A 16,069-nucleotide genomic window follows, 5' to 3' on the forward strand; every position below is an offset into this window, starting at 1 on the left:
GTAGTTTGTACCACTCATCACTGTCGTTAATCTAAACAAACTCCTCCATTTTCGATTCCTTAATATTTATGTTGTTTTTAATCCAAAATGTCTTCTACATTCTGCAATCTAAATGCAAATATCTCTCTTGGTGTGACCATCAACTCATCTAAGTAAATTCATGTCTGCTATCCCCATTCAGTTCCCTCCGATGTTACTCAGGTAAATGTGGTCACCCGCTCTGAGACCCACCTACAGCTGGAATGGACCAAAGTCAACAACGACAATAACTACAATTACATACTGAGAGACAGCAATGGAGCAGAGGTTGACATAGCTGGATCAGATGCAGGAACCACAGTGAAACACACAGTCTCATCTCTCTCTGCTGGAACAAACTACTCTTTCACTCTCTTCACTGTTTTTGATGGAGTGAGAAGCACAGGACGCACCTTCTCAGCAGTAACAGGCATGTTCCCTCATGTTCAGTTCCTATGTAGTACATCATACATCACATATCCCATCTTTGCTGAGTAAAGTTAGACTGGGTAAACCCAGCCCAATTTGCCGGCGATTGTTTTCGCCCTGCAGCTCAGGCTGGAAACCTCCACATTTTTCTATCCTACTTCCGTTACAAATCTGCGGGGACCAGTCACAAACTGGCTTATCCTCCTGGTGCACCCGGATTGTTGGTCTGATTGATTGAAGGACTGTCCAATTCCGTACAGAGTCATTTGAACTATGCCCGTTGATCACGCCTCTTGTGCAGTAGAAAATACAGAGCAAACTCCCCAGACTAATGTTCAATCTTAACAGATTGAGCTTGGTCTGGTAATAGCCAAACTAGAGTAAAGGCTTTCAGGGAAAGGAATTAAAGGCCTGGCCCATACAGAAGCCTTTCCCAAATATAAGCAGTTTGAGTTTGGTGATCAAAGCACATAAAAGCCTAAGCCTATCTATGAAGTTTTTACAGGATATGGTTTTGATAAGAGTAGTTTCTGTCACTTTTCACTGTCGTTCATCTAAACAAATTCCTACATTTTCAATTTCTCAATATTTAAGTTGTTTGTAATGCAAAATGTCTTCTACATTCTCTAATCTTAACGCAAATCTCTCTCATGTTGTGACCATCAAATCATCTGAGTTTATATCTGCTTCCCCATTCAGTTCCTCCTGATGTTACTCTGGTAAATGCAGTCACCCGTTCTGAGACTCACCTAGATCTGGAGTGGACCAAAGTCGACAACAACAATAATTATACTTACGTACTGAGAAACAGCAATGGAGCAGAGGCCAGTATCATTGGATTAGATGAGGAGACCAGAGTGAAACACACAGTCTCGTCTCTCTCTGCTGGGACAAAGTACTCATTCACTCTCTTCACTGTGTTTGAGGGAGTGAGAAGCACAGGGTATACATTCTCAGAGATTACAAGTGAGTTCCCTCCTGACTCAATTTCATCTCACTGACATCATCTCTGTATATAAAAAAAGGAATTGTTCATTTTATGATCGTTGATCGTTAAGACTAATTTCCTAATGTTGATAATTGCTCTCCCTGCCTCTTTAGTTCCCCCAGATGTTGCTCAGGCAAATGTGGCAACCCTCTCTGAGACTCACCTAGAGCTGGAATGGACCAAAGTCAACAACGACAATAACTACAATTACATACTGAGAGTCAGCAATGGAGCAGAGACAAACATCACTGGATCAGATGCAGGGACCACAGTGAAACACACAGTTGCATCTCTCTCTGCTGGAACAAACTACTCTTTCACTCTCTTCACTGTGTTTGAGGGAGTGAGCAGCACAGGATTTACCTTCTCAGCAGTAACAGGCATGTTCCCTCATGTTCACTTTCAATGAAATACATCACATTTTCCATCTTTGCTGATCAAAGGTTTTGTGTGAAAGGAATTGAAGGCCTGGGACTTATAGTTAACTGTCCCAAATATAAGCAGGTTGCGTTTGCGATTGATCAAATAAAAACCTGAGGTATCAATCAAGTTTTTACGGCATATGGATTTGGTAAATTGTAGTTTGTACCACTCATCACTGTCGTTAATCTAAACAAACTCCTCCATTTTCGATTCCTTAATATTTATGTTGTTTTTAATCCAAAATGTCTTCTACATTCTGCAATCTAAATGCAAATATCTCTCTTGGTGTGACCATCAACTCATCTAAGTAAATTCATGTCTGCTATCCCCATTCAGTTCCCTCCGATGTTACTCAGGTAAATGTGGTCACCCGCTCTGAGACCCACCTACAGCTGGAATGGACCAAAGTCAACAACGACAATAACTACAATTACATACTGAGAGACAGCAATGGAGCAGAGGTTGACATAGCTGGATCAGATGCAGGAACCACAGTGAAACACACAGTCTCATCTCTCTCTGCTGGAACAAACTACTCTTTCACTCTCTTCACTGTTTTTGATGGAGTGAGAAGCACAGGACGCACCTTCTCAGCAGTAACAGGCATGTTCCCTCATGTTCAGTTCCTATGTAGTACATCATACATCACATATCCCATCTTTGCTGAGTAAAGTTAGACTGGGTAAACCCAGCCCAATTTGCCGGCGATTGTTTTCGCCCTGCAGCTCAGGCTGGAAACCTCCACATTTTTCTATCCTACTTCCGTTACAAATCTGCGGGGACCAGTCACAAACTGGCTTATCCTCCTGGTGCACCCGGATTGTTGGTCTGATTGATTGAAGGACTGTCCAATTCCGTACAGAGTCATTTGAACTATGCCCGTTGATCACGCCTCTTGTGCAGTAGAAAATACAGAGCAAACTCCCCAGACTAATGTTCAATCTTAACAGATTGAGCTTGGTCTGGTAATAGCCAAACTAGAGTAAAGGCTTTCAGGGAAAGGAATTAAAGGCCTGGCCCATACAGAAGCCTTTCCCAAATATAAGCAGTTTGAGTTTGGTGATCAAAGCACATAAAAGCCTAAGCCTATCTATGAAGTTTTTACAGGATATGGTTTTGATAAGAGTAGTTTCTGTCACTTTTCACTGTCGTTCATCTAAACAAATTCCTACATTTTCAATTTCTCAATATTTAAGTTGTTTGTAATGCAAAATGTCTTCTACATTCTCTAATCTTAACGCAAATCTCTCTCATGTTGTGACCATCAAATCATCTGAGTTTATATCTGCTTCCCCATTCAGTTCCTCCTGATGTTACTCTGGTAAATGCAGTCACCCGTTCTGAGACTCACCTAGATCTGGAGTGGACCAAAGTCGACAACAACAATAATTATACTTACGTACTGAGAAACAGCAATGGAGCAGAGGCCAGTATCATTGGATTAGATGAGGAGACCAGAGTGAAACACACAGTCTCGTCTCTCTCTGCTGGGACAAAGTACTCATTCACTCTCTTCACTGTGTTTGAGGGAGTGAGAAGCACAGGGTATACATTCTCAGAGATTACAAGTGAGTTCCCTCCTGACTCAATTTCATCTCACTGACATCATCTCTGTATATAAAAAAAGGAATTGTTCATTTTATGATCGTTGATCGTTAAGACTAATTTCCTAATGTTGATAATTGCTCTCCCTGCCTCTTTAGTTCCCCCAGATGTTGCTCAGGCAAATGTGGCAACCCTCTCTGAGACTCACCTAGAGCTGGAATGGACCAAAGTCAACAACGACAATAACTACAATTACATACTGAGAGTCAGCAATGGAGCAGAGACAAACATCACTGGATCAGATGCAGGGACCACAGTGAAACACACAGTTGCATCTCTCTCTGCTGGAACAAACTACTCTTTCACTCTCTTCACTGTGTTTGAGGGAGTAAGCAGCACAGGATTTACCTTCCCAGCAGTAACAGGCATGTTCCCTCATGTTCACTTTCAATGAAATACATCACATTTTCCATCTTTGCTGATCAAAGGTTTTGTGTGAAAGGAATTGAAGGCCTGGGACTTATAGTTAACTGTCCCAAATATAAGCAGGTTGCGTTTGCGATTGATCAAATAAAAACCTGAGGTATCAATCAAGTTTTTACGGCATATGGATTTGGTAAATTGTAGTTTGTACCACTCATCACTGTCGTTAATCTAAACAAACTCCTCCATTTTCGATTCCTTAATATTTATGTTGTTTTTAATCCAAAATGTCTTCTACATTCTGCAATCTAAATGCAAATATCTATCTTGGTGTGACCATCAACTCATCTAAGTAAATGCATGTCTGCTATCCCCATTCAGTTCCCTCCGATGTTACTCAGGTAAATGTGGTCACCCGCTCTGAGACCCACCTACAGCTGGAATGGACCAAAGTCAACAACGACAATAACTACAATTACATACTGAGAGACAGCAATGGAGCAGAGGTTGACATCGCTGGATCAGATGCAGGAACCACAGTGAAACACACAGTCTCATCTCTCTCTGCTGGAACAAACTACTCTTTCACTCTCTTCACTGTTTTTGATGGAGTGAGAAGCACAGGACGCACCTTCTCAGCAGTAACAGGCATGTTCCCTCATGTTCAGTTCCTATGTAGTACATCATACATCACATATCCCATCTTTGCTGAGTAAAGTTAGACTGGGTAAACCCAGCCCAATTTGCCGGCGATTGTTTTCGCCCTGCAGCTCAGACTGGAAACCTCCACATTTTTCTATCCTACTTCCGTTACAAATCTGCGGGGACCAGTCACAAACTGGCTTATCCTCCTGGTGCACCCGGATTGTTGGTCTGATTGATTGAAGGACTGTCCAATTCCGTACAGAGTCATTTGAACTATGCCCGTTGATCACGCCTCTTGTGCAGTAGAAAATACAGAGCAAACTCCCCAGACTAATGTTCAATCTTAACAGATTGAGCTTGGTCTGGTAATAGCTAAACTAGAGTAAAGGCTTTCAGGGAAAGGAATTAAAGGCCTGGCCCATACAGAAGCCTTTCCCAAATATAAGCAGTTTGAGTTTGGTGATCAAAGCACATAAAAGCCTAAGCCTATCTATGAAGTTTTTACAGGATATGGTTTTGATAAGAGTAGTTTCTGTCACTTTTCACTGTCGTTCATCTAAACAAATTCCTACATTTTCAATTTCTCAATATTTAAGTTGTTTGTAATGCAAAATGTCTTCTACATTCTCTAATCTTAACGCAAATCTCTCTCATGTTGTGACCATCAAATCATCTGAGTTTATATCTGCTTCCCCATTCAGTTCCTCCTGATGTTACTCTGGTAAATGCAGTCACCCGTTCTGAGACTCACCTAGATCTGGAGTGGACCAAAGTCGACAACAACAATAATTATACTTACGTACTGAGAAACAGCAATGGAGCAGAGGCCAGTATCATTGGATTAGATGAGGAGACCAGAGTGAAACACACAGTCTCGTCTCTCTCTGCTGGGACAAAGTACTCATTCACTCTCTTCACTGTGTTTGAGGGAGTGAGAAGCACAGGGTATACATTCTCAGAGATTACAAGTGAGTTCCCTCCTGACTCAATTTCATCTCACTGACATCATCTCTGTATATAAAAAAAGGAATTGTTCATTTTATGATTGTTGATCGTTAAGACTAATTTCCTAATGTTGATAATTGCTCTCCCTGCCTCTTTAGTTCCCCCAGATGTTGCTCAGGCAAATGTGGCAACCCTCTCTGAGACTCACCTAGAGCTGGAATGGACCAAAGTCAACAACGACAATAACTACAATTACATACTGAGAGTCAGCAATGGAGCAGAGACAAACATCACTGGATCAGATGCAGGGACCACAGTGAAACACACAGTTGCATCTCTCTCTGCTGGAACAAACTACTCTTTCACTCTCTTCACTGTGTTTGAGGGAGTGAGCAGCACAGGATTTACCTTCTCAGCAGTAACAGGCATGTTCCCTCATGTTCACTTTCAATGAAATACATCACATTTTCCATCTTTGCTGATCAAAGGTTTTGTGTGAAAGGAATTGAAGGCCTGGGACTTATAGTTAACTGTCCCAAATATAAGCAGGTTGCGTTTGCGATTGATCAAATAAAAACCTGAGGTATCAATCAAGTTTTTACGGCATATGGATTTGGTAAATTGTAGTTTGTACCACTCATCACTGTCGTTAATCTAAACAAACTCCTCCATTTTCGATTCCTTAATATTTATGTTGTTTTTAATCCAAAATGTCTTCTACATTCTGCAATCTAAATGCAAATATCTATCTTGGTGTGACCATCAACTCATCTAAGTAAATGCATGTCTGCTATCCCCATTCAGTTCCCTCCGATGTTACTCAGGTAAATGTGGTCACCCGCTCTGAGACCCACCTACAGCTGGAATGGACCAAAGTCAACAACGACAATAACTACAATTACATACTGAGAGACAGCAATGGAGCAGAGGTTGACATAGCTGGATCAGATGCAGGAACCACAGTGAAACACACAGTCTCATCTCTCTCTGCTGGAACAAACTACTCTTTCACTCTCTTCACTGTTTTTGATGGAGTGAGAAGCACAGGACGCACCTTCTCAGCAGTAACAGGCATGTTCCCTCATGTTCAGTTCCTATGTAGTACATCATACATCACATATCCCATCTTTGCTGAGTAAAGTTAGACTGGGTAAACCCAGCCCAATTTGCCGGCGATTGTTTTCGCCCTGCAGCTCAGGCTGGAAACCTCCACATTTTTCTATCCTACTTCCGTTACAAATCTGCGGGGACCAGTCACAAACTGGCTTATCCTCCTGGTGCACCCGGATTGTTGGTCTGATTGATTGAAGGACTGTCCAATTCCGTACAGAGTCATTTGAACTATGCCCGTTGATCACGCCTCTTGTGCAGTAGAAAATACAGAGCAAACTCCCCAGACTAATGTTCAATCTTAACAGATTGAGCTTGGTCTGGTAATAGCTAAACTAGAGTAAAGGCTTTCAGGGAAAGGAATTAAAGGCCTGGCCCATACAGAAGCCTTTCCCAAATATAAGCAGTTTGAGTTTGGTGATCAAAGCACATAAAAGCCTAAGCCTATCTATGAAGTTTTTACAGGATATGGTTTTGATAAGAGTAGTTTCTGTCACTTTTCACTGTCGTTCATCTAAACAAATTCCTACATTTTCAATTTCTCAATATTTAAGTTGTTTGTAATGCAAAATGTCTTCTACATTCTCTAATCTTAACGCAAATCTCTCTCATGTTGTGACCATCAAATCATCTGAGTTTATATCTGCTTCCCCATTCAGTTCCTCCTGATGTTACTCTGGTAAATGCAGTCACCCGTTCTGAGACTCACCTAGATCTGGAGTGGACCAAAGTCGACAACAACAATAATTATACTTACGTACTGAGAAACAGCAATGGAGCAGAGGCCAGTATCATTGGATTAGATGAGGAGACCAGAGTGAAACACACAGTCTCGTCTCTCTCTGCTGGGACAAAGTACTCATTCACTCTCTTCACTGTGTTTGAGGGAGTGAGAAGCACAGGGTATACATTCTCAGAGATTACAAGTGAGTTCCCTCCTGACTCAATTTCATCTCACTGACATCATCTCTGTATATAAAAAAAGGAATTGTTCATTTTATGATTGTTGATCGTTAAGACTAATTTCCTAATGTTGATAATTGCTCTCCCTGCCTCTTTAGTTCCCCCAGATGTTGCTCAGGCAAATGTGGCAACCCTCTCTGAGACTCACCTAGAGCTGGAATGGACCAAAGTCAACAACGACAATAACTACAATTACATACTGAGAGTCAGCAATGGAGCAGAGACAAACATCACTGGATCAGATGCAGGGACCACAGTGAAACACACAGTTGCATCTCTCTCTGCTGGAACAAACTACTCTTTCACTCTCTTCACTGTGTTTGAGGGAGTGAGCAGCACAGGATTTACCTTCTCAGCAGTAACAGGCATGTTCCCTCATGTTCACTTTCAATGAAATACATCACATTTTCCATCTTTGCTGATCAAAGGTTTTGTGTGAAAGGAATTGAAGGCCTGGGACTTATAGTTAACTGTCCCAAATATAAGCAGGTTGCGTTTGCGATTGATCAAATAAAAACCTGAGGTATCAATCAAGTTTTTACGGCATATGGATTTGGTAAATTGTAGTTTGTACCACTCATCACTGTCGTTAATCTAAACAAACTCCTCCATTTTCGATTCCTTAATATTTATGTTGTTTTTAATCCAAAATGTCTTCTACATTCTGCAATCTAAATGCAAATATCTATCTTGGTGTGACCATCAACTCATCTAAGTAAATGCATGTCTGCTATCCCCATTCAGTTCCCTCCGATGTTACTCAGGTAAATGTGGTCACCCGCTCTGAGACCCACCTACAGCTGGAATGGACCAAAGTCAACAACGACAATAACTACAATTACATACTGAGAGACAGCAATGGAGCAGAGGTTGACATAGCTGGATCAGATGCAGGAACCACAGTGAAACACACAGTCTCATCTCTCTCTGCTGGAACAAACTACTCTTTCACTCTCTTCACTGTTTTTGATGGAGTGAGAAGCACAGGACGCACCTTCTCAGCAGTAACAGGCATGTTCCCTCATGTTCAGTTCCTATGTAGTACATCATACATCACATATCCCATCTTTGCTGAGTAAAGTTAGACTGGGTAAACCCAGCCCAATTTGCCGGCGATTGTTTTCGCCCTGCAGCTCAGGCTGGAAACCTCCACATTTTTCTATCCTACTTCCGTTACAAATCTGCGGGGACCAGTCACAAACTGGCTTATCCTCCTGGTGCACCCGGATTGTTGGTCTGATTGATTGAAGGACTGTCCAATTCCGTACAGAGTCATTTGAACTATGCCCGTTGATCACGCCTCTTGTGCAGTAGAAAATACAGAGCAAACTCCCCAGACTAATGTTCAATCTTAACAGATTGAGCTTGGTCTGGTAATAGCTAAACTAGAGTAAAGGCTTTCAGGGAAAGGAATTAAAGGCCTGGCCCATACAGAAGCCTTTCCCAAATATAAGCAGTTTGAGTTTGGTGATCAAAGCACATAAAAGCCTAAGCCTATCTATGAAGTTTTTACAGGATATGGTTTTGATAAGAGTAGTTTCTGTCACTTTTCACTGTCGTTCATCTAAACAAATTCCTACATTTTCAATTTCTCAATATTTAAGTTGTTTGTAATGCAAAATGTCTTCTACATTCTCTAATCTTAACGCAAATCTCTCTCATGTTGTGACCATCAAATCATCTGAGTTTATATCTGCTTCCCCATTCAGTTCCTCCTGATGTTACTCTGGTAAATGCAGTCACCCGTTCTGAGACTCACCTAGATCTGGAGTGGACCAAAGTCGACAACAACAATAATTATACTTACGTACTGAGAAACAGCAATGGAGCAGAGGCCAGTATCATTGGATTAGATGAGGAGACCAGAGTGAAACACACAGTCTCGTCTCTCTCTGCTGGGACAAAGTACTCATTCACTCTCTTCACTGTGTTTGAGGGAGTGAGAAGCACAGGGTATACATTCTCAGAGATTACAAGTGAGTTCCCTCCTGACTCAATTTCATCTCACTGACATCATCTCTGTATATAAAAAAAGGAATTGTTCATTTTATGATTGTTGATCGTTAAGACTAATTTCCTAATGTTGATAATTGCTCTCCCTGCCTCTTTAGTTCCCCCAGATGTTGCTCAGGTAAATGTGGCAACCCTCTCTGAGACTCACCTAGAGCTGGAATGGACCAAAGTCAACAACGACAATAACTACAATTACATACTGAGAGTCAGCAATGGAGCAGAGACAAACATCACTGGATCAGATGCAGGGACCACAGTGAAACACACAGTTGCATCTCTCTCTGCTGGAACAAACTACTCTTTCACTCTCTTCACTGTGTTTGAGGGAGTGAGCAGCACAGGATTTACCTTCTCAGCAGTAACAGGCATGTTCCCTCATGTTCACTTTCAATGAAATACATCACATTTTCCATCTTTGCTGATCAAAGGTTTTGTGTGAAAGGAATTGAAGGCCTGGGACTTATAGTTAACTGTCCCAAATATAAGCAGGTTGCGTTTGCGATTGATCAAATAAAAACCTGAGGTATCAATCAAGTTTTTACGGCATATGGATTTGGTAAATTGTAGTTTGTACCACTCATCACTGTCGTTAATCTAAACAAACTCCTCCATTTTCGATTCCTTAATATTTATGTTGTTTTTAATCCAAAATGTCTTCTACATTCTGCAATCTAAATGCAAATATCTATCTTGGTGTGACCATCAACTCATCTAAGTAAATGCATGTCTGCTATCCCCATTCAGTTCCCTCCGATGTTACTCAGGTAAATGTGGTCACCCGCTCTGAGACCCACCTACAGCTGGAATGGACCAAAGTCAACAACGACAATAACTACAATTACATACTGAGAGACAGCAATGGAGCAGAGGTTGACATAGCTGGATCAGATGCAGGAACCACAGTGAAACACACAGTCTCATCTCTCTCTGCTGGAACAAACTACTCTTTCACTCTCTTCACTGTTTTTGATGGAGTGAGAAGCACAGGACGCACCTTCTCAGCAGTAACAGGCATGTTCCCTCATGTTCAGTTCCTATGTAGTACATCATACATCACATATCCCATCTTTGCTGAGTAAAGTTAGACTGGGTAAACCCAGCCCAATTTGTCGGCGATTGTTTTCGCCCTGCAGCTCAGGCTGGAAACCTCCACATTTTTCTATCCTACTTCCGTTACAAATCTGCGGGGACCAGTCACAAACTGGCTTATCCTCCTGGTGCACCCGGATTGTTGGTCTGATTGATTGAAGGACTGTCCAATTCCGTACAGAGTCATTTGAACTATGCCCGTTGATCACGCCTCTTGTGCAGTAGAAAATACAGAGCAAACTCCCCAGACTAATGTTCAATCTTAACAGATTGAGCTTGGTCTGGTAATAGCTAAACTAGAGTAAAGGCTTTCAGGGAAAGGAATTAAAGGCCTGGCCCATACAGAAGCCTTTCCCAAATATAAGCAGTTTGAGTTTGGTGATCAAAGCACATAAAAGCCTAAGCCTATCTATGAAGTTTTTACAGGATATGGTTTTGATAAGAGTAGTTTCTGTCACTTTTCACTGTCGTTCATCTAAACAAATTCCTACATTTTCAATTTCTCAATATTTAAGTTGTTTGTAATGCAAAATGTCTTCTACATTCTCTAATCTTAACGCAAATCTCTCTCATGTTGTGACCATCAAATCATCTGAGTTTATATCTGCTTCCCCATTCAGTTCCTCCTGATGTTACTCTGGTAAATGCAGTCACCCGTTCTGAGACTCACCTAGATCTGGAGTGGACCAAAGTCGACAACAACAATAATTATACTTACGTACTGAGAAACAGCAATGGAGCAGAGGCCAGTATCATTGGATTAGATGAGGAGACCAGAGTGAAACACACAGTCTCGTCTCTCTCTGCTGGGACAAAGTACTCATTCACTCTCTTCACTGTGTTTGAGGGAGTGAGAAGCACAGGGTATACATTCTCAGAGATTACAAGTGAGTTCCCTCCTGACTCAATTTCATCTCACTGACATCATCTCTGTATATAAAAAAAGGAATTGTTCATTTTATGATTGTTGATCGTTAAGACTAATTTCCTAATGTTGATAATTGCTCTCCCTGCCTCTTTAGTTCCCCCAGATGTTGCTCAGGCAAATGTGGCAACCCTCTCTGAGACTCACCTAGAGCTGGAATGGACCAAAGTCAACAACGACAATAACTACAATTACATACTGAGAGTCAGCAATGGAGCAGAGACAAACATCACTGGATCAGATGCAGGGACCACAGTGAAACACACAGTTGCATCTCTCTCTGCTGGAACAAACTACTCTTTCACTCTCTTCACTGTGTTTGAGGGAGTGAGCAGCACAGGATTTACCTTCTCAGCAGTAACAGGCATGTTCCCTCATGTTCACTTTCAATGAAATACATCACATTTTCCATCTTTGCTGATCAAAGGTTTTGTGTGAAAGGAATTGAAGGCCTGGGACTTATAGTTAACTGTCCCAAATATAAGCAGGTTGCATTTGCGATTGATCAAATAAAAACCTGAGGTATCAATCAAGTTTTTACGGCATATGGATTTGGTAAATTGTAGTTTGTACCACTCATCACTGTCGTTAATCTAAACAAACTCCTCCATTTTCGATTCCTTAATATTTATGTTGTTTTTAATCCAAAATGTCTTCTACATTCTGCAATCTAAATGCAAATATCTATCTTGGTGTGACCATCAACTCATCTAAGTAAATGCATGTCTGCTATCCCCATTCAGTTCCCTCCGATGTTACTCAGGTAAATGTGGTCACCCGCTCTGAGACCCACCTACAGCTGGAATGGACCAAAGTCAACAACGACAATAACTACAATTACATACTGAGAGACAGCAATGGAGCAGAGGTTGACATAGCTGGATCAGATGCAGGAACCACAGTGAAACACACAGTCTCATCTCTCTCTGCTGGAACAAACTACTCTTTCACTCTCTTCACTGTTTTTGATGGAGTGAGAAGCACAGGACGCACCTTCTCAGCAGTAACAGGCATGTTCCCTCATGTTCAGTTCCTATGTAGTACATCATACATCACATATCCCATCTTTGCTGAGTAAAGTTAGACTGGGTAAACCCAGCCCAATTTGCCGGCGATTGTTTTCGCCCTGCAGCTCAGGCTGGAAACCTCCACATTTTTCTATCCTACTTCCGTTACAAATCTGCGGGGACCAGTCACAAACTGGCTTATCCTCCTGGTGCACCCGGATTGTTGGTCTGATTGATTGAAGGACTGTCCAATTCCGTACAGTCATTTGAACTATGCCCGTTGATCACGCCTCTTGTGCAGTAGAAAATACAGAGCAAACTCCCAAGACTAATGTTCAATCTTAACAGATTGAGCTTGGTCTGGTAATAGCTAAACTAGAGTAAAGGCTTTCAGGGAAAGGAATTAAAGGCCTGGCCCATACAGAAGCCTTTCCCAAATATAAGCAGTTTGAGTTTGGTGATCAAAGCACATAAAAGCCTAAGCCTATCTATGAAGTTTTTACAGGATATGGTTTTGATAAGAGTAGTTTCTGTCACTTTTCACTGTCGTTCATCTAAACAAATTCCTACATTTTCAATTTCTCAATATTTAAGTTGTTTGTAATGCAAAATGTCTTCTACATTCTCTAATCTTAACGCAAATCTCTCTCATGTTGTGACCATCAAATCATCTGAGTTTATATCTGCTTCCCCATTCAGTTCCTCCTGATGTTACTCTGGTAAATGCAGTCACCCGTTCTGAGACTCACCTAGATCTGGAGTGGACCAAAGTCGACAACAACAATAATTATACTTACGTACTGAGAAACAACAATGGAGCAGAGGCCAGTATCATTGGATTAGATGAGGAGACCAGAGTGAAACACACAGTCTCGTCTCTCTCTGCTGGGACAAAGTACTCATTCACTCTCTTCACTGTGTTTGAGGGAGTGAGAAGCACAGGGTATACATTCTCAGAGATTACAAGTGAGTTCCCTCCTGACTCAATTTCATCTCACTGACATCATCTCTGTATATAAAAAAAGGAATTGTTCATTTTATGATTGTTGATCGTTAAGACTAATTTCCTAATGTTGATAATTGCTCTCCCTGCCTCTTTAGTTCCCCCAGATGTTGCTCAGGCAAATGTGGCAACCCTCTCTGAGACTCACCTAGAGCTGGAATGGACCAAAGTCAACAACGACAATAACTACAATTACATACTGAGAGTCAGCAATGGAGCAGAGACAAACATCACTGGATCAGATGCAGGGACCACAGTGAAACACACAGTTGCATCTCTCTCTGCTGGAACAAACTACTCTTTCACTCTCTTCACTGTGTTTGAGGGAGTGAGCAGCACAGGATTTACCTTCTCAGCAGTAACAGGCATGTTCCCTCATGTTCACTTTCAATGAAATACATCACATTTTCCATCTTTGCTGATCAAAGGTTTTGTGTGAAAGGAATTGAAGGCCTGGGACTTATAGTTAACTGTCCCAAATATAAGCAGGTTGCGTTTGCGATTGATCAAATAAAAACCTGAGGTATCAATCAAGTTTTTACGGCATATGGATTTGGTAAATTGTAGTTTGTACCACTCATCACTGTCGTTAATCTAAACAAACTCCTCCATTTTCGATTCCTTAATATTTATGTTGTTTTTAATCCAAAATGTCTTCTACATTCTGCAATCTAAATGCAAATATCTATCTTGGTGTGACCATCAACTCATCTAAGTAAATGCATGTCTGCTATCCCCATTCAGTTCCCTCCGATGTTACTCAGGTAAATGTGGTCACCCGCTCTGAGACCCACCTACAGCTGGAATGGACCAAAGTCAACAACGACAATAACTACAATTACATACTGAGAGACAGCAATGGAGCAGAGGTTGACATAGCTGGATCAGATGCAGGAACCACAGTGAAACACACAGTCTCATCTCTCTCTGCTGGAACAAACTACTCTTTCACTCTCTTCACTGTTTTTGATGGAGTGAGAAGCACAGGACGCACCTTCTCAGCAGTAACAGGCATGTTCCCTCATGTTCAGTTCCTATGTAGTACATCATACATCACATATCCCATCTTTGCTGAGTAAAGTTAGACTGGGTAAACCCAGCCCAATTTGCCGGCGATTGTTTTCGCCCTGCAGCTCAGGCTGGAAACCTCCACATTTTTCTATCCTACTTCCGTTACAAATCTGCGGGGACCAGTCACAAACTGGCTTATCCTCCTGGTGCACCCGGATTGTTGGTCTGATTGATTGAAGGACTGTCCAATTCCGTACAGAGTCATTTGAACTATGCCCGTTGATCACGCCTCTTGTGCAGTAGAAAATACAGAGCAAACTCCCCAGACTAATGTTCAATCTTAACAGATTGAGCTTGGTCTGGTAATAGCTAAACTAGAGTAAAGGCTTTCAGGGAAAGGAATTAAAGGCCTGGCCCATACAGAAGCCTTTCCCAAATATAAGCAGTTTGAGTTTGGTGATCAAAGCACATAAAAGCCTAAGCCTATCTATGAAGTTTTTACAGGATATGGTTTTGATAAGAGTAGTTTCTGTCACTTTTCACTGTCGTTCATCTAAACAAATTCCTACATTTTCAATTTCTCAATATTTAAGTTGTTTGTAATGCAAAATGTCTTCTACATTCTCTAGTCTTAACGCAAATCTCTCTCATGTTGTGACCATCAAATAATCTGAGTTTATATCTGCTTCCCCATTCAGTTCCTCCTGATGTTACTCTGGTAAATGCAGTCACCCGTTCTGAGACTCACCTAGATCTGGAGTGGACCAAAGTCGACAACAACAATAATTATACTTACGTACTGAGAAACAGCAATGGAGCAGAGGCCAGTATCATTGGATTAGATGAGGAGACCAGAGTGAAACACACAGTCTCGTCTCTCTCTGCTGGGACAAAGTACTCATTCACTCTCTTCACTGTGTTTGAGGGAGTGAGAAGCACAGGGTATACATTCTCAGAGATTACAAGTGAGTTCCCTCCTGACTCAATTTCATCTCACTGACATCATCTCTGTATATAAAAAAAGGAATTGTTCATTTTATGATTGTTGATCATTAAGACTAATTTCCTAATGTTGATAATTGCTCTCCCTGCCTCTTTAGTTCCCCCAGATGTTGCTCAGGCAAATGTGGCAACCCTCTCTGAGACTCACCTAGAGCTGGAATGGACCAAAGTCAACAACGACAATAACTACAATTACATACTGAGAGTCAGCAATGGAGCAGAGACAAACATCACTGGATCAGATGCAGGGACCACAGTGAAACACACAGTTGCATCTCTCTCTGCTGGAACAAACTACTCTTTCACTCTCTTCACTGTGTTTGAGGGAGTGAGCAGCACAGGATTTACCTTCTCAGCAGTAACAGGCATGTTCCCTCATGTTCACTTTCAATGAAATACATCACATTTTCCATCTTTGCTGATCAAAGGTTTTGTGTGAAAGGAATTGAAGGCCTGGGACTTATAGTTAACTGTCCCAAATATAAGCAGGTTGCGTTTGCGATTGATCAAATAAAAACCTGAGGTATCAA

At 41.5% G+C, this 16,069-nt stretch overlaps 1 protein-coding gene across 1 annotated transcript in view; it reads left to right on the forward strand.

Moving 5' to 3' along the window:
* The window catches only part of LOC121700720, a 96,562-nt gene that overhangs the window by 10,081 nt on the left and 70,412 nt on the right, over positions 1-16,069 (forward strand). The window contains exons 15-37 of the mRNA XM_042083922.1: positions 182-448; positions 1,147-1,413; positions 1,549-1,815; positions 2,195-2,461; positions 3,160-3,426; positions 4,208-4,474; positions 5,173-5,439; positions 5,575-5,841; positions 6,221-6,487; positions 7,186-7,452; positions 7,588-7,854; positions 8,234-8,500; positions 9,199-9,465; positions 9,601-9,867; positions 10,247-10,513; positions 11,212-11,478; positions 11,614-11,880; positions 12,260-12,526; positions 13,223-13,489; positions 13,625-13,891; positions 14,271-14,537; positions 15,236-15,502; positions 15,638-15,904. Of these exons, the coding sequence (XP_041939856.1) occupies positions 182-448; positions 1,147-1,413; positions 1,549-1,815; positions 2,195-2,461; positions 3,160-3,426; positions 4,208-4,474; positions 5,173-5,439; positions 5,575-5,841; positions 6,221-6,487; positions 7,186-7,452; positions 7,588-7,854; positions 8,234-8,500; positions 9,199-9,465; positions 9,601-9,867; positions 10,247-10,513; positions 11,212-11,478; positions 11,614-11,880; positions 12,260-12,526; positions 13,223-13,489; positions 13,625-13,891; positions 14,271-14,537; positions 15,236-15,502; positions 15,638-15,904 (6,141 nt within the window). The remainder of the gene's footprint in view (positions 1-181; positions 449-1,146; positions 1,414-1,548; positions 1,816-2,194; positions 2,462-3,159; positions 3,427-4,207; positions 4,475-5,172; positions 5,440-5,574; positions 5,842-6,220; positions 6,488-7,185; positions 7,453-7,587; positions 7,855-8,233; positions 8,501-9,198; positions 9,466-9,600; positions 9,868-10,246; positions 10,514-11,211; positions 11,479-11,613; positions 11,881-12,259; positions 12,527-13,222; positions 13,490-13,624; positions 13,892-14,270; positions 14,538-15,235; positions 15,503-15,637; positions 15,905-16,069) is intronic.

This window comes from Alosa sapidissima, chromosome 24 (genome assembly GCF_018492685.1).
Source record: "Alosa sapidissima isolate fAloSap1 chromosome 24, fAloSap1.pri, whole genome shotgun sequence".
Classification (NCBI taxonomy): Eukaryota; Metazoa; Chordata; class Actinopteri; order Clupeiformes; family Clupeidae; genus Alosa; species Alosa sapidissima.